The 25,771-nt window shown below is 32.7% G+C and overlaps 1 protein-coding gene, 1 long non-coding RNA gene and 1 pseudogene across 2 annotated transcripts; 2 read left to right on the top strand and 1 right to left on the bottom strand.

The window, feature by feature from the left end:
• Positions 1-2,638: 2,638 nt before the first annotated feature.
• Positions 2,639-4,225, bottom strand: LOC136070088 (uncharacterized). Its single transcript, XR_010631329.1, has 2 exons — positions 3,943-4,225; positions 2,639-3,470 (listed from the first exon to the last, which is right to left on the bottom strand). It is a non-coding gene; the product is annotated as an uncharacterized LOC136070088 (long non-coding RNA).
• Positions 4,226-5,773: 1,548 nt separating this feature from the next.
• On the top strand, positions 5,774-10,267 carry LOC111989132 (anthocyanidin reductase ((2S)-flavan-3-ol-forming)). The gene is made up of 6 exons (XM_024020928.2): positions 5,774-6,023; positions 8,473-8,639; positions 8,734-8,934; positions 9,061-9,220; positions 9,352-9,565; positions 9,869-10,267. Exons 1-6 carry the CDS (start codon positions 5,897-5,899, stop codon positions 10,011-10,013), a joined length of 1,014 nt encoding a protein of 337 aa, XP_023876696.2. The 5' UTR covers positions 5,774-5,896; the 3' UTR covers positions 10,014-10,267.
• A 7,065-nt stretch (positions 10,268-17,332) lies between these two features.
• Positions 17,333-23,590, top strand: LOC111988882 ((E,E)-alpha-farnesene synthase-like; annotated as a pseudogene).
• Positions 23,591-25,771: the final 2,181 nt, after the last annotated feature.

Raw genomic sequence — 25,771 nt, 5'->3', positions numbered from 1 at the left:
TTGTTATAGTGTTTTCAGCAACAATCAGTTTTCAGCAACAATAAGTTGTATCCAAAAGGACCTAATATCTTTTTAGAGAAGATATTGGGCAAATCCAGTTGAAAACATCACTGGCGGATTCAATAACAACAGCGATCCAGATGGGTGGCCCATTAGATTTGTATAGCGAAATCGGGAAATGTCCTCATAAACCATCACCGGTGGCAACAACAATAGTGATCCATTATCGGCTGCTACTTTCTTTTGCCTTTTCTTCTAACCACACGTGTCCCGGCATCTCGGCTGGTCACCACTAGAGCTTCACGAATTCCTTGCGATGATGTGTTTCAGTGATAACTCCTCCTCTTTGTCTTGCTTTTCCGTTTCGGAAAGCTGGAGATGTCGACAATGTCTTGAAGGACCCTTGATGAGATGAAGGCATATGAGAGTTCTTTTCAATTTGTAATGTGGGGAAGATTGTGATTGTTAGTCTTTTAATTGCTGGGTTCCATGATTTTTGCATTTGACCGTTGTTGTTGATGCTGCAAAGATTGATGTCCCATAGTTTTGAATAAATATTGTATTAGTGGTATTTGGTTGTGGGCAAGAATGTATTAGTGGTATTTGGTTGTAGGCTTGCTGCTGACTTGGAGCAATTGGTTTTGATGTGAATTGTTTATGTGGTTTTGGTATAGTTATTGTATTTGCAAATAAATTTTGTGTTTATAGATGACCTTCATCTTTTTGTTTTGGTGTTTGGATCTCATTGTAAATTTTGTTCATTTTGACAATAAAATTTCTCATTTGTTACACTATTAGTGATGTTTTTTTTGAGAGAAATGTTAGAAATTTTATTGAAGTAAAGCTGAAACTTCATTAAAAAAGTGCAGAACAAGGGGGTGGGGGGGGGGGGGGAGTTTGCCTTACAAACTTTGAGTAACACCAATGGTAGACTATCCTTAGTGAAACACGTAGACCAGGGGGTTCTTAGAGCTAGCTTTGCAGCTTCATGGGTTGCTAAGTTGCAAGCTCTTCTAACCCAAACAAAAGAAACAAAAGAAAAGACCCTACTGCTGAGTTGCAAGTAATAATGTTATTTTCATAGGACTTATAGGCTACATATAGTACATTATTGATAACTATTTCAAAGGCAATATAGACAAGATAACATGTATATAAGAAAAATTGTAAGTGTCTACAATTAAAGGGCAGAAAAAAAAAAAAAAAATTGACCAATGCAAACTTGGGTTACCCAAGTTTAAAAAGTCACTTGACTGTGTAAAATTATTTATAGATAAAAGCCAATACCTTCTCTAACATGACCAGAGTTTGCTGGAAGTCCTCTCGTGGTCAATTGTTCTAAAAAAAGAGGAAATATTGGGCATTATTCACAACAAATAAATAATTGAATCATTGAATTAGCATTTTTTTTTTCAATTTAAAATTTAAAAACAAAAATACTTACTTGATCTTGTAATATCTTTTAATGCCTTCCTTTTACGCTTCTCTATGTTGCTTTTCATTCTCGCATTTGTTACTCCTTTTGGTCACACACATGGGGGGTCTAATATAGGCGAATTATTGAGTGGGCAATTTGTCTTCTCAACATCACCAGAGATGGTATTATCAACAAAACTATTTTCTCTTTCACCATCATCTCTTGCCACACTTAACACCTCCATATCTTTCTCAACTAATTCTATCATCTCTCTAATTTTTCTTTCGCACATTTCAGTATGTCGAGTTGTTGCTGCACTTCTTCTAAAAAATTCATAAACTGAGCGCATTCATTCATTACGACGTGATGTCATTGACAACTCATCATTTGCATTGGTTGATTTTGCATGATCACATACAATAAGTATTCGCAAAGCATGTCAACATAGTAACCCCAATGTTTCAAACATTTTATAGCTGCATGTTACAACATTATTTGAGGAGTTAAAATGGACAACATGAACCCTTCGACCACCTCCTTTAATGACTTCATAGGTGGAAGACACTCCATTAGAATTAACATCTTGGTTTGTGACTCCCCAAGGTAGAAGTAATTTCTAACTCAAATCTTTTAAACATTGTATGAATATAAACAGATGATGCATGTTGCAAAAGTCTACAATTTTAGACTATTTGAAAAGATGTACCTTGTTTGCAACGAAAATCTTCTTTTAACTCTTCCGTGCGTATATTTTTTGAAGCTTTCTCATACTCATGTACAAATTCTGTTAGCCTCATTGTTTTGCATACCATATGTTGAAAAACATTATTTGTACTCTCGCTCTTGGATGAAGCTTTTATTCGGCAAGAGAAAATGTTATGACTAAAAACTGAACACCACCTTTCATGATTTTCATATAAGGTGCTAAGCCACTTATTGTCCACAAAATTGTAATCTCTAAGCAAGGCATCCCAACAAGACCGAAACTCTATTTCTGTCTTGCAATTATAAAGAATCTTATTAAATCTACTCTTAAATTCAGGATTCCCATAATGTCTTGGTATATTTTCTGCAACATTTTTTGAGATATGTCGTAAGCATGGGCGATACTTGACAGAAGCACAACTCTTATGGCATTCTTCATTGCTTGAAATTGGTCAGTAAAAATTGTCTTTGGTTTTTGATTTCCCATTAATTCCAAGAATGTTTCAAACAACCAAGTAAACGAAGCAGTTGTTTCATCCAATAGAAATGCACAACCAAAAAGTACATTCTTCCAATGATGGTTGACACCTACAAATGGGGCACATATCATATTATACTTGTTAGTTCGATATGTAGTGTCAAAGCATATTACATCTCTAAAAGAGTTATAATCAATTCTTGATCTACCATCTCTTCAAAAAAAAATTGTCATTCGATTTGCTTGATCAACTTGAATTGCATAATAAAACATAGGATCTTCTGCTTGCTTCTGTTTAAAATGGTTTACTAAACTTTGAGCATCTTCAGCCTCAACATTCATTAACTTCTACTTGTTCACCACATTATAGCAATCTCGTTTATAAACCCAACATTTTCAAATCCCCCAACTTCCTTAACTAAATAGGAATATGTACTTACTGTTGTTATGTCTGCTTCTTTGAAAGTTCTTATTATACCTAACTAGTATCAGTAATTTTTCAATTCAACCTTAAAAACAGTCTTTCTTCAGGCTTTGCAAGCTCATGATTATGATTAGGATTGAAATGAGTAACCATCCACTCACCATTTGTCACTGTAAACCGGATACTAGCTTCACAACCAGTCCTAGTTTGTAATCTTTTGAATTTCTTATCAACCAAATGGTCATCATCTCGTGGAAATCATTCTTTTGAATACACATACTCTCGTTGTCTTACACCATTTTTTGCATATCTGAGTTTTTCTTTTCGAAAACTAAACTCAATTCGTATAGCATAATCATTTTACAATTTATATGCTTCCTCCTCACTATGCACCACCATTCCAAGCAAATTTTCAACATCTTGTAGTTCTTCATTGGCTCTAATATCTATAATTAAAAACATCACAAAACACATTTCTAAGGAAACTCAAATCAAAAGGATAATAAAAAATAAAAATAAAAATGGTTAGAATGGTGTGTGCGTATAAACTATTAACAGTAAGAAAAAAAAATTGAACTATTTTTACATTTTGGACTTTAAGGTTAGTTTAGAACTTGTGCTTGTTTCAAGAACAAAGAAACAGAGTGGCATCTAATAAACCCCAAAAAAAAAAGTAGGCAGGAGTATGAAATGGGTTCTAACAATTCACACCACAGACTCATAAAAATTTAATTTTTAATATCTATAAACTAGATAGAAAGAAAACAACACATAAAAATTCCATTATTTTAATTATTTCTCATCTTGGGCTTTTATCAAACATGTAGAAGACAACATATTTATAGACTACATAAAAACAAAACAAAGCTAAGAGAATGATACATTGAAAAGTGAAATGAGTCTTTGTAACATACATACCTTGATCAATCTTGTTTAGTTGCAGTGGTGGTGTGTGGATTCTAGCAACCACTTCAGCCACAGCTTACAGTTAATCGTACTCACTATTCATCCAAGGAAGAAGAAAGAAAGCCTAGCATAAGATTGTTTGAAGGATTTGTCCAATGATGCAAGAAGGGAGAGGGAAGAGGATTGAGCGGGTAAAATAAAATTTTGAGTTCAAAATTTGGGTGAGAAGTGGCTAATACAATGGGTTAACATGGTTTGATTTTGGCTAATTGATTTTGGGTTAAATCCGGCTGTGGGTAAGTGGACTGAGTTTTAACCTTGGTTTGATTTGCTAACTATAGTTAAGTTAATGGGTAAGATGATGTGGAGCTGAGTTTTATAAAATGGCTAGGTGGCATAATCTTACTGAGTGGTTCTGGTGCCACACCATTGTGCACAAAGTTGTGCAAAATGGTTGTGGCAGCAGAATTTTCCTTTCTCCTATTGTCCTAACCATTCAATATAAAACGACGAAACTTTCTGTTGTGGAGTATTGCAAGAAATTGCATTCATTAGAGAATGAAAGGACACGTTGTATTGCAAGTTTCCAGCAGCAACCCAACAAGTGCCGCACGTGATGCACCAGCTAGCTGCAGAAGCCAACTAACACCCTTTATTTTATTTTATTTTTAAATTTTCCAAGGCAATTACAGATATCTTTTTATTTTATGCATTAGCTCTATTGCTACGAAAGATTATTTTGCTGTAATTTTTAAAAATTTTGTAAAATATGCAATTTTTTTTTTTTTTGCAATTTGCTAAAATGATATTGCTGTAATTTTAACAATTTGTTACAAATACAACTTTTTGTTTTTTGGTTGCAACTTGCTAAAGTGGTATTTTTTTTTTTTTGAGAAGCTGATATGCTGTGGTTAGTAGACAATCATATTTAAATAAAACACGATATCATATAAAGAAATAAAAATAAAATAGCATTCAATATATTTTTAGATTTATAATATCTAATATGAATTATAAAATTAATTCATTTCAAATGAAAAAAAAAAGTCTTTTATAATGTTCCAGCAGACTTAGGATGTGGATTATGTTCAATTATACTTAATATTTCCTTGTTAATGAATTCATAGATTTAGTGCCTTGTTTCTTAGCCAAAAAAAAAAAAAACACAAATTTTTACATTTATTCTCAAAATTACTAAAGTGATATGTTGTTATTGACATATAAGAAAAGGAATAATGCTAGAGATACAAACTATTTTATAAAATTTTTATAAAGTGCTTATGTAGTAAGTGATTATTAGTAAATGAAAATGTGATATTAATAGTGAGGCTAAATAAAAATCAATAAAAAGTTGATTATATCAATATTTTGTAAAAACATTGTAAAATAATTTGACTGTATCATTACTCTAAAAAAAGTGGTGTTAGTGATGGGTAAGTCTAAAAGTATGTTACATCAATTACATTTTATCATCTCTACAAATTATAAAATAATATAAGTGATAATGTCATCAAACACAAATAACGTTACTAGAACAATTACCTAAGATTGCAATGTGGATGGTAATATCTAAAATAATGTGCAATGCTTTATCTTATCTACCCATCCCAAGTTGTTTGGTGAAGTCAATGGTATTTTGATTATTCTAGTGAGTGACATAGACAATACAATAGTGATAATTTAAGAGTCCTCCAGACTCCTCAAAAATGGTTTTCAAGGTAGTTGGTGGCGCACAAGCAATATCACGTGCTCACCTTCTTCTTTTTCTTCATCTTCTTCTTCTTTATCTTCTTTCTCAATTTCGAAATCAACGAAAGTAACTCCGTTTAAAAAAGCCAAACCCCACAACTCAAATTCAAAGACTATATATATGTATAACTAACACTAAATTTATTTTCCATAAGACAAAACGAAGTATCGAAAGTAGTGTTACCAAAATCAAAGAAAGTAGTTTTGAATTTCGATAATGGCCACCCAAAACCTCGGAAAGAAGACTGCGTGTGTTGTGGGCGGCACTGGGTTCGTCGCTTCTTTGCTCGTTAAGCTTTTGCTTCAGAAAGGCTATGCCGTCAATACCACTGTTAGAGACCCTGGTTAGTCTTTTTCTTTTTTAATTAAAAAATTTTTTCATCACTTTTTATTTATTTATTTTGCATACCCTGACACTCATGTGCTCTCTGTATTTAATTTAATTTAATTTATTTATATTTTAAATATACACTTTTTGTCTTCTACAACGTACACACCACCTGTTTGTGATTGTATTGGTCCCTTTACTATTGCATATTTACATTTTACATATATTTACCTGCATGTGAGTAATTTGTATTTGCTTCCCATGCTATTTGCATTTTGTTGCGCTTGCACCCTTATAGTTTCTATCCTTTTTTTTTTCTTTTAATTTTTTTTTTGTGAACAAAAAATGGGAAAGGGGTGACTTAAGTTGGAATCTTTTACTTGAATGTGGTCAGAGTGACATTTTATCTATTGGGCCCGAGTTTGAAAGAGCCAAAAATCTAGATAAGTCATAGTTATGCACCCAGTCTTTTAGTTTTTATACTTGAGACTTGAATTTTAGTTTAAATTATTTCAGGCAATTTTTTGTTCATTTTTTGGTTGAAAATGTTGCTACCAACTCTTACACCAATCATCACTCTCAAAAAAAAAAAAAAAAAAAAAATCTTACACCAGTCATAATTATCACTTTAATAACTTGTGAAATAAGTTACAAACTCTTAAAATATCAACCTGTTGAGATAGCTGCTAGAAGTTGAAAGAGTGACAAAGTTGATGTGTGGAAGTTGAGTTACAAAGTTGATGCGTAGAAGTTGAGGGACGAATGGAAAAGACTTTTTGGCCTTTTTTTTTTTTTTTTTTAGGTTTTTATTTTTTTGGCAAAAAATCTAACTTTTAGATACACATTTAATGCAAAAATTACTAAAAACTGGAGTATATTTTTAGATAATCACTATATAAATAAGCTACTGAAAATTGCGGGTACAAAACAGACAAGTCATTCGTCTCCCTATCAAACCTCACAAAAATAAAGTAGATAAAACGGCACTTTCATAAATATATATGCAGATCAAAGGTTTTTTCTTAAGCAATATGGAAATTAAAGTTAAAGGTTCACATTTTTCCAGATGGTATAGAAAAATTTTCATATAAAATAAAAATTTGATGGTGACTTTTACTCACCAAAAAGAAAAAAAAGATGTTTAGAGGTTAGAACATGTCACATCATTTATATAAGAGAGAGTTTAAAGACAAAAAAATTCACATTTTTGACGCGAAAAATTGTTAATGGTAAATAAGAAAAATAATATTAGTGATAGATCTAAATAAAAACTAAGAAAAGTTTGCCAACTTAATTGTGTGTGATTCAAAGTAAATTGGTTAATACGTTGAAAATTGAGATGAATTGCTTAAGACCTGTAACCTATTCTCAAAAATAATTTTATATATATATATATATATATATTAGGTGCAATAACTAGATTTCAATCCGATACACAGCAAGTGGTGGGGCTTTTGAAGATTGGAGATGAGTTGCTCAAGTCCTCAAGTGTCATACTCTCAAAAAGTTACAAAATAATTGAGGATGAAACAACAAAAGGAAAATGAGGGGCCTTGTTTTCCTAACTACGAAAGTTTTTTCTTATATGTTACATAGAGCCCACTTTTGTTGGTTAGCCCACATGTATTGCACTTCACAGAACAGAACATTTAAATTGATGAGAATTTAGACTACACGGACCCGGTTGTTGGCAAATTTGTGGTTCTAAATCAACTCATCAAATCGACAAAATGCATCATAATATAATCTCACAACACCAAACAGGCTAATGTATCTAGGACCCTAATAAGTGTAAGATCATGCTATAGTTGAACTCATCTGAGGTCTAAGGATATTAGAGTCACACTTAAGTAGGGCCCATACCAAGTCAGCCAAAAGAAAAAGAAATAGTATCATCAAACAGTAATATATATCTATAATATATATAAAATTAAAGATATTAATTTTTTTATCTTATAATAATTACATGTAAAATTATGAGAGATCATAATTTTACATGCTATTATTTTATTATAAATTTTTAATTGAGTTTAAATAATATTCTATATTTAAATCTTCCATTAATTTTTTTTTCAATTTATATTTTCTTCAAATAGTATAATATATAGTTTCATATACAAATACAATCATAATAAATATATAGTTTCATATTTTTTTCCTTTTTTAGTTTAAATATTAAGACCAAAAAAAGAAAAAGAATTTTTTTAATTAAATTTCCCCGTGCATTACTCGGGTTACTCGGGTTACCAACTAGTTACTCAGTAAAAGTAAATAATTTTTATTTTACTACAAGATTTGAGGGATCTACAATGAATTTGTACTTGTTGGCCAATTTCTCTCTACCATAGATAATTGGCTTAGCATGAATATGCCTCTTCATAAATCATAATATCTTTAACAAGGTGCATTATGTTTTAAATTATAGATGAGAATGAACGTTATTAATCAAGTATTTTAATGTGCAGAAAATAAGAGAAAGATCTCTCACCTCATAGAACTACAAGGTTTGGGGGACCTAAAAATTTTTGGAGCAGATCTAACAGATGAAGTAAGCTTCGATGCTCCTATAGCAGGATGTGATCTTGTTTTCCACATTGCTACACCCGTTAACTTTGCTTCACAAGATCCGGAGGTAAAAAAAATAAAGAAATGCATAAGTAATTTCAGTAATGTCACAGTTTTTGAATTTTTAATGACGAAGTTAGCTAATTTTGTGACATGTATAGAATGATATGATAAAGCCAGCAATCCAAGGGGTACATAATGTGTTGAAAGCATGTGTGAGAGCAAAAACTGTTAAGCGTGTCATTTTGACATCCTCAGCAGCTGCTGTAACAATCAACAAGCTCAATGGGACAGGTTTAGTCATGGATGAAAGCAAATGGACTGATGTTGAGTTTTTGAGTACTGAGAAGCCACCTACTTGGGTAATCACTGAATTACATCAAATCATTAAGGATAAATGTTTTCTCTTAAGCTCTAGCAAGAAAAAAGGCCTATGTCAAAGCAATTTTAACAAAAAGATTTAAGTATTTTCTGAATTAATTCTTCAGGGTTATCCTGCCTCCAAGACATTAGCTGAGAAAGCAGCTTGGAAATTTGCTGAAGAAAATAATATTGATCTCATTACTGTGATCCCTACTCTCATGGCTGGTGCATCTCTCACTCCAGACGTCCCTAGCAGTGTTGGTCTAGCAATGTCTTTAATTACAGGTATAAATAAGCTGGACTACATAATATGTTGCAATTTCCACTTTAGGCCGTGGAGCTGGAACGAAAAATTGCTTGCACCATACCTGAATTGACAGATTAGTGTTTTGATGGCTTTTTTGACCATTTTTCAGGCACTGAATTCCTCATAAATGCATTGAAAGGAATGCAAATGCTGTCAGGTTCAATATCTATCACACATGTGGAGGATGTTTGCCGGGCTCATATATTTTTGGCTGAGAAAGAATCTGCTTCTGGTCGATACATATGCTGTGGTATCAATTCCAGTGTTCCTGAGCTTGCAAAGTTCCTCAATAAAAGATATCCTCAGTACAATGTCCCAACTGAGTAAGCTTCTAATCTAATTAATCAAGGCACATAGTCTTTCAAATTAACAAATTGGTTAATAAAAAAGGTCGTATGCATAACAGTCCTGCTTGAAATAGAAGTCAAAACTGCAAATAAATGAGGTTGAAGCAATGTAGAATAAATACAAAGCCAAATTTGGTGGCGACATGCTTCAAATGAGCCATTAGCTTGTAGAAGAATTGAATTGGTTACTGAATTATTTCAATTATGGTTTTCAGATATATCTCTCACTTTCTTCAGTGGTGAAAGTGTTGTTTGACTTGTGTCATTTGGAAATTGCAGTTTTGGAGATTTCCCCTCTAAGGCCAAGCTGACCTTATCTTCAGACAAACTTATCAAAGAGGGGTTCAGTTTTAAGTATGGGATTGAAGACATTTATGACCAAACTGTGGAGTACTTCAAAGCCAAGGGCCTGCTGCAGATATAAGACCTAATGGATTAGGAGCCTAGTGATGCTCTGGCTTGGTTTTTAGCCCTATTGTGTAATAACATCTAAATTTGCTTGAGTTCAGTATAATAAATAGTTCATTTACCAATAATCTAAAGCAATCAAGCAACTCAGCTGGAAGATGTCAGGAAACTAAAGCAATTTAGTAAGTACGCTTGAAGACATTAAGCTTTTGAAATACATTGCATCTGCTTACCAGCCAAACCAGTGGCAGATAAGCATTTGCTTGGTAAGTGTTGTAGTTTATTTCAAATTGCTTGGACCCGTCTCCTCCTAACACATATTTCTATTTCAATTTACTGTAAACCACTAAAACTAGCCTAAACTGGGGGCGTTAAACGGGATTCCATCTCATTTGTAGATCAACTATACCAAAAAAAAAAAAATCTTGATTCACCAACAAAGGCACAATTAAGTGCATTAAAAAGGAAAATTGATTCTGTATAGGATGTAGATGGTCAGATTTGGGCCAAACGGCTCAGTCATAATCTATGATTATCATTGTCCCAACATGCTTTAACTCCATAGGTTGATTGACATTTGGACCACATCACCATCCCCCATATTCCATTTTAATTATTTACAATAGAAATATAGCTGCGAGCAAGAACAGAATCAGTAGAGAAAAGGGGGAAAGAAGAGTAAGCAAAGAACTTTTGCTGGTAAAATAAATTTTCATATAGAATCTGAACTACCAAATTCTACACTGGTTGTCAATGTGGAGATATTATTAGGTCTACAACAACTAAAGTGGTCCTCCAACCAATAAGATTCTACTATTTCACCCTCTTATTTTATTTTATTTTTTATTATTAGAAAGCTAACCAACACACCTATATAGGCAGTATCGCTTCATTAGTTAAGAAGACCAATTTAGCCGTCATTACCTTAGACCTAATAAAGTATTGTCAAGTTTTCGTATGTTTTCTATTTTTTTTGGTGACAATAGACACAGACGTGAGACAAAATGACCATATTAAATGCAATTTGCTACTGCCAAGTCTGCCATGGCCAATTCTAGTAGTAAATCTCATCCTATTGGATAGTCCGCTAACAAGGAGGCCGAAAAGAGGGTATCAATTGTGCAGCCTGTGTTTCTTTTTACAGCCTTTGACTAAGCTAAGGTCCTAGACTTCTAGTTGGGCCATGCCCATTCTAGGTTTGTCATAACAATAATGTAATATTGATCCCTCCTTCCCCCACATCATGAGAAATAATACAATAATAAAGTGGTAAACCAATGGGTTTACTTGGTTTTGAACAAGTTATTTTTGTATATTAAGTGTGTGTTTGGATTTACATGAAAATTATAAATTATTTTATTATTTAGTTTATTTTTACTACTATTCTTGGATTTTACTGTACTTTTTAGTACTATTTATGTCCTTATTGTATTATTTCAACTAACTTTTACCTTTGTTTATAGTACTTTCATCAATAAGTTTTTAGTTTTAGCAAAATAAGTGGTATCTAAACAGATCCTAAGAGGATTAATTTTTTTTAATAGAAGGATTAAGAAAGTTAATAATTTCCTTTTTAATTTTCAAAAATACCTCTAATTTAATTAACTTATCTTTATTTCTAAAACATAAAAAATGGGTTTAAAACCGTAAAGTTAAACATACAAAAATTAAAAACAAAAAACCTATACTAGATAGAAACAAAGTTCCTATCCAACTTATCACAAAAAAAAAAAAAAAAAAAAAAAAAATTTTTTTTAGATTAATAGTTTTCATTTTTTATAATTTGAAGTTGCTACATTAAAAAAAAAAAAAAGAAAAAGAAAAAGAAAAAAGTTTGCCACTGGTTTTGGCTGCCACTGATGTATTAGGCTGGCAAAGCAGATGCAACGATTAAAAACAAAATTTTAAGTCCAAGCCCTCCCCCTTTCCATAGCTTCCGATTGCCATAAAAAATATCTCTAAATAGATTAATAACAGACAAAAATTTTGTTGATTAACGAATACCTTTTACTTTTATTATTTTTAAAGAAGAGTTATAAGATTCGTTTTTTCCTCTCCCATTAGCCAATCTAATCCTATTGGATAGCCTGTCAGCAAGGAGGCCCAAAAGGGGAGCATGGGCTATTTTAAAAACCAATATCCTAATTTTTTTGGGGCTATTTATTGTGCAGTCTGCGTATCTTTTTACAACCTAGCTTTAACAAAGGATCCTAGGTTCCTAGCTGGGTCAGGTTCGCTTGGGCTGCTTGTTATTATGTCTCATCTTTAGAGCTACAATCTGGACCATTCCCTCATAGAAGGCCGTAGTTAGGAAACACGATTGACCCATTTGATGTACTTCAAGTTCAAGGCCTATAATCCATATATACAAGGTTTTAGTTTTACATTATAAGAGCATCTAAGTAGTTGAGCTAAATTTTTAACTTTTTAGTTCTACAAAAAATCACTTTATCTATTTTACTTTCTCACATCCTACAACAGTGATTTTATCTTAGCTTTTAACAGAATAAAATAATATTTCATTCAACCACCAACACACAACCACAACCACCATCAGACCCATAAAAATCACTACACAGCCACAACCACACCGTGCCCATCAAAACCAATGAAGAAAAAAAAAAAAGAAAGCAGAAAAATTATCACAGCCAAATTGAAACCTATGCTCGAAACAAAAACCCAGCCTGAAACATAAGCACAGCTCGGAACATAAAGTTGAAACACAGGCACAGCTTGAAACATAAAGCCGAAACAGAAAGCCGAAACACAAGCACAACCCAAAACACAAGCTGAAACGCCGAAAATAGAGATGAGAGGTCCAGATGGGTTAGGTCGGTGGCCGAGCGTGGGTCGGTGGCGATGGGTCTATGGAGGAAGAATGAAGAGATGGAGAGGCAGTGTGGAGAGAGACATGGAGAATGGATAATGAAATGCAGAAAGAATAAAAAATAAAAAAAGTAGTGTGAATGCAAAATATATTTTTATTTTTTATTTTTTTAGCTCTCAGCTACCGTGCACAGAGATATATAGTTATGCACTATAGCAATGAAGGTAAAAATTTTACCTTTAGCTCCACTACTGTGTATGAATTTTTGTGTTTTGGTGAATCTAAAATAGCTATACAGTTATTTAGCTTCACTGTTGTGAGTGCTCTTAGAGTGTTAGTATTAATGGTACTAAAAAGCTAAATTGCTATTTTTAGCACTATCTTATACAAAAAGTGTATAACATTAGTGGTGGTATAGATAAAATTTTTACCTACTTACACTGTAGCTCAAGGCTAAAAGCAAATAATATTTTTTATTCCCACTGCTCATTAAAATAATGTTTCTTTCTTTCTTTTTTCTATTTCTTTTTTCCTTTTGCTGTTTCACTTATTCTCTCTTTCTCAAAAACAAAACTCACACCTCTCTCTCAATCTTTCGCCCATCATCCTTCTCATCAAAGTCTCACCTCCAATTCATCCATCATCCTCACCGTTTCGATCCGCATGAAGCTTTTTTTTTTTTTTTTTTAAAGCAATGGAAAAGAGAGAGTTAGCGAACTGAGGGAGGAAAGTGAAAGAACTTTTACAAAATGAAGACGGTGAAAATAGCCAAATATCACGTTTTGGCAAAATTTGTGGCAAACTAGTATTGTTTCTGAAATATTTAGCAATCTATCACTTTTTTAGTACTCAAGTTTCACAAAATCGAGTTCTAAATAGTACTCGAGTTTAGTGAACTAGAGTTCTTAGTGAGTCGCCAGTGTGACACTGCTGACCTGAAATTTGTGTAATTAAAAAACCTATATGATCAATCTTTCAATAGTATATTTGGCATCCATATTGATGAAACTATAATTTTAGTTATTTGGCACCACAAAAAGCTACTTTATCTATTTTACCTTCTTACTTTACAAAACATCCAACATCAGTGGTTTTATTTTAGTTTTCAACACAATAAAATAATATAAACAACACAAAAAAATAATATATCCATTACAATAAAATAATTATCTACTACAATAAACAATAATCACAACCACCGCAACCATAACTGCCTTGCCACTGCCTCTGCAACTGCCCCTGCCACCACAACTGCCACCACCACCGACACTGCCTCCACGACTGCCACCGCCACCGTCACCTAATTGCAAATAATCGTCTAATGTAACAATAATTTTTTAATCCCAAATTATATATACACACACACACACACACACACATATATACACATATACAATTTTTTTTTTCGGCCTAAAACAATTTCTAATAACTTAACAACTAAACTTATTATGAAATTATAGTAAAATATTGTAAAGGTAACATTTATTATATAAAATTTTTAAACAAAATTTTTTCTAATTTTCTTTTTCTTTTCTTTTATGTTTCTCTTAATTCACCTGCCAACCATCACTCTCATGTCTCATCTCATCCACTTTTAAAATATAATGCTCACTTTCCAATGTTTAATCTGCACCACAAGACCTTAAAAAAATCTCCACTCCATAATAATATAATGTACTTCTCTCCTTTTTCATTCTTCTTCTTCAATTATTTGTTTCTTTCTTCCCAGTTCACACCATTCTTCTTTTTCTTTCCTACAGTTTACAAGCTTACGCAATAGCACTTTGATCAGAGAGCAGAAACAGGTGAGTTTATAGTCTTCATTTGGTGAAAATAGCCAAATACCACGTTTGGGCAAAATTTGTGGCAAACTAGCACTGTTTCGGAAATATTTAACAATCTACCACTTTTTTAGTACTCGAGTTCCTAATGAGTCGCCCGCGTGGCACTGCTGACCTAAAATTTGTGTAATTAAAAAAAAAATCTAGTACTCAATATTACTGAAATCAAGTATCTCTTTATAGTGCTCGAGTTTAATGTAGTCGAGTACCTTGTTTTTCTTTTCTCTCCTTTTTTTCTTTTTTTCTTTTTTTTCCTTTTCTACTTTTTGTTTCTGTTGGAATGGCTTAAATAGTCAAACTTAGTGGCTTGACATTAGCCAACAAACCATTAAATGGCTTGCATACCCATGTCAGGAAGATGCATGATATTCAAGAAGTTTCATGCGTGAAGAAATGTAAGAGCTTGCATTAAATGTTCTTCATGAATTGTCAAAGAAGATGGCCAAGAACAACACCTGACATGCAAACCAAATTCATGCTTCTGTAAGAGCTTGCATTAAATGTTCTTCATGAATTGTCAAAGAAGATGGCCAAGAACAACACCTGACATGCAAACCAAATTCATGCTTCTTTTCTTTTGGCCGAAATGGATGACACTGGCCATAAATGCTTGTCATTTTCTTTGACTTGACAAGTTTCATGAAAGTGCTGAAGCTTTGGAGAAATAGGCAACCTTAGTTTGGTGGACACAATGATCACAAGAGTTAGAAGCAAATAAAGAAAGCCATGAGTTAGATATGTGTCAAGGATAAGAATGGCATATAGCATATATAGCTGAATAAATAGATAGAGTCAACACAATAGTTTTGCGGAAAACAAGTTAGCTTTTCCTAAGTAAAAGTTTTGGAAAAAAAAAAAAAAAGAACTGAAGTTTGAGTACTATAAAAAAAACTCGATTTCAGTAATATCGAGTACCACATTATNTTGACTACAAGAATTGGCAATGGACCATTGGAATAGCAGTAGCAAATCATGGGAATTATGGGAATTTTTTTTTTTTTTGGTATAATTACTATTTTGATATTTGATTTGTATGTTAAAATGTTTTTTAACATTTTTAATGTGTTAATTTAGTCTAAACATTTTAGTACTGTGTTAAAATAGTCTTTACATAAAGTGGTTGTTAATGGAAAAATTAAAAAGAAAGTCTAGAAACACAACAAATTATCCTAACATTTTTACAACAGCTACAATATCAGTCTCTCAATAAAGACAAAATGATGTTAGAGCATCCATATTGATGAAACTATAATTTTAGTTTTTGCTACACAAAAATACTTTATCTATTTTACTTTCTCACATCCAACACAGTGGTTTTATTTTAGTTTAACAAATAAAATAATATAAACAACACAAAAAAATAATATATCCATTACAATAAAATAATTATCTACTACAATAAACAATAATCACAACCACCGCAACCATAACTGCCTTGCCACTGCCTCTGCAACTGCCCCTGCCACCACAACTGCCACCACCACCGACACTGCCTCCACGACTGCCACCGCCACCGTCACCTAATTGCAAATAATCGTCTAATGTAACAATAATTTTTTTAATCCCAAATTATATATACAACACACTGGTCCATTGCCAATTCTTGTAGTCAATCTAATCCTATTGCATGGATAGCCCATCAACAAAGAGGCCTAAGTTGTGAAACAAGATTGACCCGTTTGATGTAGTTCATGACCTATATATAATCGATTTGACTTTAAGGCCTCTCGATCACTTGGCCTAGACAAAACTAGGTTGTGAGAAAGACCAAGATAAGATAAGGATATCATGTACTGTCCCTTCAACTATCCATTGAGTCACTTTCGATCACCACATTTCTATACTTTTCTCTAATTGTCACCTTGATTCCCCATCTAATTAATAGCTAACGGTTCAACCACCACCGGAAGGAATTTGTTTCAGCCACACCAAGTCTCTTACACACACATGAGATGGACTTAATATCCAACAGTTACCCAAGAAATATAAAAGATAAAATAATAATAATAATAATCATAATAATAATAATCTAACAATGAATGTCACGTACACAACATACATGCATGGTGGACGAAGCATTGGATGTTGCATGCATAGACAGACACACATGCAGTAAAATGGAAATATTAGTATTATTAAAATAACTTTTTCCAGAATACACAAATTTTATTTTAACTTCTTAGAAATCCTATATAAATACTTCACAACTTCGAATCAAGCCGTAACATTACCCCATGCAATCACCACAAAAAAAGGTCCTATAGCCGCGTTTTTAAAACGCAACTATAGTTCTTGAAAACATGGCTATAGGTCAATTCAACCTATAGTCACTTTTTTTAAGCCACGTTTTAACCCATGGCCATAGGTCTGAGGGGTCTATAGCCGTGAATCACAACTCATTTAATAATTACATCCATTTTTTTTATATAAAAAAATTTGGATAAAATGTCAAAATCCATCAACCTACAAGCTACAACCCCATTTGGAAGTTTTCTTTCTTTCTTCTTCTCTTTCTTTCTTTCTTTCTTTCTTTTTTATTTATTTATTTATTTTTTTTTATGCACAGAGAAAAAGCTAATTTGGAATTGATATAGCACTTTGGAAGTTTTGAACCATATAACTGCACTTCCTCAATCCAGATAATGTTTTTCTTTATCTTATACAGCCATGGATGGTGTGGACGCCCAAAAATTTTGCCTTTTCCTCTTTTTCTGGAATTCATTCTTTAGGGCCGCACATTGGGTTCTTGACAACGTGACTCTTGTGTACTTGTGTCCCTATAGTGGGGTATGTGTATGTGAGTCCTTTTTTCTTATTTTTATTTTAGAAGTTGCTACCAATCATTGGTTTTGTATTAGGTGTGATTGGTCACCTAAGGGTCTAATTTATTTTAGGTTGCCTAATTAACTAAACCAAATTTTAAGGGTTCATTAATTAAGGCAAGCCAAAAAGTCTCAAACAAACGATTTTGGACTTGAAGTTTGGTTACCTGTGGGAAAGGTGTTAGGCACCCCACATACCTATTTGAAGATAATATCTTATTTTAATTAATCCCAAACATTATCTTTTTGTGAAGAAATAGGATACTTGACATTTTTTTTTTGAAAGGTTTTGCAAACAATATATATAAATACACACACACACACACATACATAAATGTGAGTGATTATTTACCATATAGCTAGCAAGTGAATATTAACTTCAAAGGATATTTACAAACAAAACATGTGAGATATATATGTAAATAACATGTGAGGGAGCATACAACTTTTTATTCTTTAGAAACATCTGATAAAAAAAGATTTGATGAGAAAAGATTTCTAAAAAAAGTTCATGGGTTTTTATATTGAAAGAAAAAGAGTTTTGGGTTTCAAGAAAAAATCCCATGATTTTTATACAAAGGCAAGTTTAAAAGACTTTACTTGTTCAAAAGATCCTTTTTTTTTTTTTTTTTAATGAAAGAAATCCCATCGTGGCAAAAAAACATTTTTTTAGACAATATCTTTTTAGACTCAATATTTTCGGATTTTTTTTGCAAGAAAACAAGAATTTTTTTTTGAAAGCATTTTCTTAGAAAAGTTTGTAAAGAAACTGTTTTACCCAAACAATTTTATTTTATGGCAATATTATCAATGCAGAAAAATAAATAACAGGGAAAGTAAAAGCAATAAATTTTATTTTATTACAACTAAAAAGTGAAAGCAATCAATTTTATTTTAGTACGCCTAGTACTTCTTAAAAACATCATTGTGTACTAAAATAAGAAACCCGTGCAAAGCATGGGCCAACAACTAGTGATGATAAAAAACAATAGTGGATAAAAATGACCATAATTGTCTTCTATAAATGAAATAGGATAAAGTTCAGTCTCATCTAGTTGGATATAACATTTATGACTCACTTAAAATAGTTACATACAATACACATGCCTTACTTATCATATTTGTGAAACGTCTACCAAATATGTCAACTCACTTCTATCTTAAAATAATTGTACTACAACCAGTGGATGCTTGGTGGCCATACGTATGAATGATGCGGAGCCACCACTGTATGAATGAAACAATTGAGCCAAAGTCCCGTGAGTTGGGATTTGAAACCATGCTATTGTGGCACTGTTGTTGTGGGGTAATCGGGTTCTTGAATGCAGAATTGTGGTGGCACTGTGGAGGCAGCCACAAAGAGAACCCCAAGGAAGCACGAGTGCGCCGATTTGGCCGGCACACCCGAGTTGGATTTGCGCGGATGCAACGTGCGGCATGGACAATTTTTTTTTTTTCAACGTGGCCCGATTCGGTCTAAAACAGTCTAAAATAGGACCCGACTCGGTCCGATATGGGCCAATATGGTCTGATTCGGTCTGATATGGGGCAAAATACTGGTTAAAAAAAAAGAAAATGTAAAAGATCAGATCAAAACACACTATTTTGTCGGCAGGCTTTAAAGGAAACAACCCTAAAATCATCTAAATTCTCACTTTATTATCTATTATTTTTCTTGTATTGATATATATATTTACCATTATATGAAAAAAAAAGCTTAGAATATATAGAAAATACAAATAAAAATACATTTAATAATTAATTAATAAATGTATTCCGCTGCACCCGTATCCTACTTTTTCAAAAATTTCCCTATCATTGCACTGCACTTGCATCCACTCCCGAACCCAAATCCACACTTGTGCTTCCTTGGAGAACCCAATGAAGGTTGTTGACCATGAAATAAAGGAGGTGCAATGACATAAATGAATTTGGCTTAAGGCAACAGTGTGACCTGGCTAAGGCGAGGTGGCCTCTCTCGACGGTGGTTGGTGTTTTGGTGGTGGCAGAGATTTGGGATTTGCAATGGCAGTCACGAAGAAACTAGATTGGTGTCCAATGGTGTTGTTACAAAGTATGGTTGGTGGTCTGTTGAGTAGTCAGATCTTGTGGTTGATGTTGTTGTGGTAAGTGATAAGCAGAAGCATGAAAGAGAGAGCACACACAAAATTTTTTACGGTTTGGCTTGTGTACACAATGGGAAAGCTAATGATGGCCACATATTAATATTAAGCACTTATGTTAAAATAAACCTATAGAGTTTTTTTTAATATTAGAGAATACTTGACTAACCGTAGACTAACCATAGTCTAACTTAACTTTAATATGCTTGTTCTATAAGTATATATCTCTATAATTTGTTTGGGTAGTTGAGCCATTAATATATCTAACATGATACATGAAAGGTGATTTGCCAATCATAATCCAAATAGGGTAAAAGGGGTAATTATCCCTAATTTGGTCAATTTTTAGGTTATGGAGGGTATTTTGGTCATTTTTAGGTTTCAAGTTTATTTTGATCAATTTTTAGGCTTCAAGGTTATTTTGGCCATTTTTTACGTTTCGAGGGTATTTTAGTCATTTTATAGGTTTTGGGTGAGAGGGTATTTTGGTCATTTTTTGATTTTAGGGGTATTTTGGTAATTTTTAGGTTTCGGGGGTATTTTGGTAATCTTTTAGGTTTCAGAGGTATTTTAGTCATTTTTTTAATGTCAGGGGTATTCTGATAATTTTTAGGTTTTGGTGGTATTTTGGTCATTTTATCGGCTTCAAGGATATTTTGGTCATTTTTTGTGTTTTGGGGATATTTTGGTAATTTTTAGGTTTTGGGGGGTATTTTGGTTATTTTTTTGTATTCGTGCGATATTTTGGTCATTTGATGATTAACAAATCTCTATAGGTGATTTTTATAGGTTTCGGGGGTAGTTTAGTTTTTTTTTTTTTTTGGGTTTTGGGGGTATTTTAGTCATTTTCAGGTTTCGAAGGTATTTTGGTTATTTTTTGGGTTTTGGGGATATTATGGTAATTTTAAGGTGTTTGAGGTATTTTGGTCATTTTTTTTTGGTTTTGGAGGTATTTTGGTCATTTTTTGCGTTTCGGAGGCATTTTGGTCATTTCTTAGGTTTGTGGGTATTTTGGTTATTTTTTTTTTAGTTTCAGAGATATTTTGGTCATTTTCTAGAAATTTAGATTTTATGTTGTTTATTTAAATTTTAGATGAGTTTTAGTAGGTATTAGTGAGTTTATCTATTAAGACCCATATAATTAAATAACCAAAAATACACTGTAGGTGACCTCTGCTAGGGCTTTTGGAGCGCTGGAATAGGTTGACCTTATTCCAGTGCTTACAAAAACACTGGGATAGGCCTCTCTCCGAAAGGGAATGGAAAGACTTGTCCTAACGCTTTTGAAAGCATTGGAATAGGGTAACCTATTCCAGTACTCCAAAAAGCGCTAGGATAGGTCTTTCCCCATAAGGGAAATCAGTAACCCTATCCAAGTGCTTTTGGGCTTTTTATACCAACGTTTTTAAAAAACGCCGCTATAGGCCTACTATTGCAGCGATTTGTAAAGCGTCGGTTTTGAACCGCTGTAATAGGATTTCCTATATTAACGTTTTCAAAAAGCGCTAGTACAGGCTTATCTATCCTAGCAGTTTGTAAAAGTGCCGAGAAAAAAGTGCTGGGACATGACGATTTTTTTGTAGTGACATCTTGATTAGTTTTAGGTTAATTTGCAATATTCATCCCATCAACTGAATGCTTGTCTAAGTTGATATGTTATTCGTGGAAAAAACCACATTCTAATTAAATTATATATGTGGGCATTTGTAATGTTCTCCAATCAAACCTAACTTGAGATTTATTAGCTAACTAATCTATTAATTCACATGCTAACTCAATTAGATGATAACGTGAACATAACAAAAATAAGGTTTTGAAAGAAATTTTTTTGAGGAAAATGCTAAATCCGTAAACTGTTTTGCAGGGGCAGGAATACGAAAGACAGGCACAGAAGCTGATAGTGAATGTAAAGGATTTGTTTGCGGAAGCAGTTGACAAAGTGGCAAAGTTAGAGCCGATTGACAGCGTTAAAAAGTTAGGCCTAGACAGCCATTTTGATGTGGAAATCAAGAAGGCTCTAGACATCCTATCATCCACTAAGAATAAAAATCCAAGTCCAAAAGAGGATCTCTACACTACTGCACTATGCTCTAGGCTTCTTAGGCAGCATGGCTATGAAGTTTCACAAGGTAAAATAATCTTAGCATTTAAAAAATCCTGTAATTCTTATTCAAGTTCATCTCCAATTATACTTTGCTTTCTAAATCCAGTATATCATGTGGAATGCAGATATGTTTGGAGGCTTCCTGGATGAAAAAGCCGGTTTGTTCAAGAAAAGCACACGCACAAATATCAAACGAATGCTTGAACTTTTGGAGGCCTCACACTTGGCTTTAGAAGGTGAAGACCTCATGGATGCTGCTAGAGATTTCTCAACAGAAACTCTCAAAGATTGCATTCCTAATTTAGACTGTGACCTTGCTGAACAAGTGTCCCATGTTTTTGAGCTTCCATCACAAAGGAGATTGCAGTGGTTTGACGTCAAATGGCACATCAACGCGTATGAGAAAGACAGACATATGAATGCTATGTTACTTGAACTTGCTAAACTTCATTTCAACATAGTTCAAGCCACACTTCAAAAAGAGTTGAGGGAATCATCCAGGTAAGTATAGCGACAAATAAATAGTAATCTGTGAATATCTTAAACAAGGAACTCACCACGTACAACATATATAATATAGCAGGAGAGAAATTGAGAAAATAACCCTTTTTTTATTGGTGAAATTGAGAAAAGAACTTAATTTTTCCTTTTGTGTCATTTAGGTGGTGGAGGAATCTAGGCCTCTCAAAGGACTTGAGTTTCGCTAAAGACCGACTGGCTGAAAGTTTTATGTGCTCGGTGGGCTTTGCTTTCGAGCCTAAGTACACATATCTAAGAAAATCGCTAACTAAAGTCACTAATCTGATAGCAATAATTGATGATGTTTATGATGTCTATGGCACACTGGAAGAACTAAAGCTGTTCACCAATGCCGTAAATAGGTTAGTATTTCAGCATGTAAAATAGGCACATATGTTTGTTTTTATTCTGACCAAATTATTAAATTTAGGTGGGATGTCAGTGAAACTTAACACATTGCTTCCTAGCACTCTACAATACGGTCAATGAAATCGCTAATGAAATTCAAAAAGTGAAGGGTTCGAATCAATTATTACCTCATGCAAAAAAAGTGGTACTTTTTGAGAATATCTTTTTTTTCCCCTATCATTATCATGTGGAATATACACAATAGGTAGATATCATTGTCATTGGATCTTTTATTGAAAATCATTTTTTTTTTTTTTTGGGTTGATAGTGGACAGATTTTTGTAATGCATTATTTGTGGAAGCAAAGTGGTACAATTAATATGGGCTACACACCATCCCTTCAAGAATATCTAAGCAATGCATGGATTTCATCGGCTGGCGCTATATTTTTGGTTCATCAATTTTTTTCTATAGGACCTGAGGTAACAAAGGGAATGGAAGATTTTCTGGAGAAAAATCAAGAAATTGTGTACAATATATCTATGATAATTTGACTCCAGTAATGATCTAGTGACTTCTGTGGTAATTACATTCCCTTTAAGTGAATAAAGAACCCTATAATAATTATTTTCTTATTATGCATTCCTTATAGAACATTTATTATATTTTTGTTCATTCATTATGGAGCATAAATTGGTACAATAACTTGTAACAGGCTAAGCAAGAGAGAGGCGATGCTTCTTCATCAATTGTATGTTATATGAGAGAAGCGAATGTTTAAGAGGAAATAGCCCAGATGCACATTCAAGGAATGATAAACAAAACTTGGAAGAAAATAAATGGGCAATGCTTGAATCAATATCCGACGCAGCAATTTGTTAATATTGCTACAAATACTGTGCGTATGGCACATAGCCTTTACCAAAATGGTGATGGATTTGGTGTTCAAGACCAAGGCAAACGGAAAAATATCATGTTTTTGCTAGTTGAACCTTTCATGCTTTATTGAAATGTGAGAGGAGGAAGCACCAAGTTACCATATTCCATGAGTATCTAATAATTTTCATTAATAAAATTTATAATTTTATTATTTATAATGTTTGAATTCTAATAAGGGTTGCATTTATTACATACACTCTGTTACACACATTTATATACAAAAATGAAAAATTAATTGAAAATTATTACTTTAAGTCACAATTTCAATTGCTTTTTCATGTTTGTAAATGTGTATATAACAACATGTGTGTAATTGCTTTTATCCTCCTAATAACGCACGACATGTGATTTGTAACTTGAATCAGTATCTAGGTTAAGTCATAACAGTGGCGACTCTAGGAATTTTGTTCAGGGTGTTCCTATTCCACTTTAAAAAAATTTCGAGTTATTTCAGTCTATTTCAGGTGTTTCGGTAAATACCGACCGAAATTCAAGATTTGGCCTTAAAAAAAAAAAAAAATCTTAAAACCAAAACAAATTTGCATTTTGTACACTGAAAAACCTCAAAATGAAAAAAAATGAAAAAAAAAAAAGAAATAAACAAAGGTACTTGTACAATAAACTATAAGTTCATTTGAAATATTAATAAAATTATTAATTATTATTGTTTAGTTATTTCAAAAATTTGTTTACCTTTTATAAACTATTAGCCTCATCACACGTGCTTCGCGCGTGCGATGAGTTTTTTTTTTTTTTAAGTGGTCCTATTTTGTAAAAAAAAACTATGTTTTTTTTTTTTTTTTTTATATATAATTTTTATTTTGAAAATCTAATTTATAAGTGAATAAATTAATCTGAAAATTAATAAGAGAATAGTCTTATTTTTTAGGCAATATTTTATTAGGAGTTAAAGTTGCATTTTTACCGGATTGTCCTTTAGTTTTATCTCTACTTAAACATAGGGGTGTAGAGGCATTTTTGAACTAAAAAAAATGAGAAATCCAAATAGGGGAAGCCCCTTAAATAATAGTATAGATAATTTGTTGTATTGTTATTTCATTAATTATTAAATTATTAATTATTGTTTAGCTTAACATAATTTAATTTGTTTGTCTTTTATAATATATTAGTTAATTAAATTATTAATTATTGATGTTTAGTTGCTTCATTAATTTTTTTACTAACTACTAGCAGTCTAACTAGCATACACCCCCATAATTTAAATTTTTTTTTTTAATAATGTATAAAGACAATTAATTAAGCACTTGCAAAAAAAAAAAAAAAAAAAAAAAAAAAAAAAAAAAAAGACAATTAATTACGTCTCACGCCTAATGCCCTTGCCAATTAGAAAATTTCACAATCACACGTTACACTAAAACACACACCAACACCAACGGATGAGATAAACTGATAAAGCCAAATTCAAAAAGTAAAAAAAAAACAAAAAAAATTAATAAAGCTAAAGTTCAGTTCGGCCAATCATAGACAAAAAAAATTAATAAAGCTAAAGTTCATTCATTTCCTAAGAGAGAGAGTTTCATAATTTTCATTCATTTTAGTTCAGAGAGAGAGAGAGAGAGAGAGAGAGTCAGAGAGAAAAATGAAATAACTTGAGGGAGGGAGCACTGGAGCAGTCAAGTAGGGAGCGAGCGATCCGATCTCAAGCGGCGTTGACGACGATGACGCGGAGGGGCGAGCGAAGACGGGTGGGGGGGAGAGCGAGCGATCCGATGAACCTTGAGATCTCCATTGTTGCTCGGAGTGAGTGAGCGAGCGATCAGATTTGGCGATCTCAAGTGGCGTTGCAGCAAGCGAGCAAGCAAGCGAGCGATCCGATCTCAAGCGATGACGGCGTTGAAAAGAACCCGTTGCTCTGTCTTTAGGTTTGGATTGGATTTTAGTGATTTCTTTTTTTTTGATACTTTAGTGATTTATGAAATACGGCGTTGAAATGAAATACTTTAGTGTTTTCTGATTTAGACCTTTAGGACTGAGGCGTTGCTCTTTTTTTTTTTTTTTTTAATAAATTTGAGGTTATTCCTAATTCTGTGATTGAGGGTATTCCTATTACAGAGGAAATATAAAAAGTTTAAAAAAAAAAAATTCAAGATTTTTTTCAGGTCAGGGTGTTCCTAGAAACACCCTGAGTTGTAAGTGGCATCGCCACTAAGTCATAAGTGTATGGTCTTGTCCTTACCATGCAAAATAAGTATGATGGGTTTGTAAAACATCTTACATAATGTAATGAAAG

Source organism: Quercus suber, unplaced genomic scaffold (assembly GCF_002906115.3).
Source record: "Quercus suber isolate HL8 unplaced genomic scaffold, Cork oak 2.0 scaffold_209, whole genome shotgun sequence".
Taxonomy (NCBI): Eukaryota; Viridiplantae; Streptophyta; class Magnoliopsida; order Fagales; family Fagaceae; genus Quercus; species Quercus suber.
The sequence above is the reverse complement of the archived record's forward strand: the minus strand, read 5'-3'. Positions and strand labels throughout refer to the sequence as shown.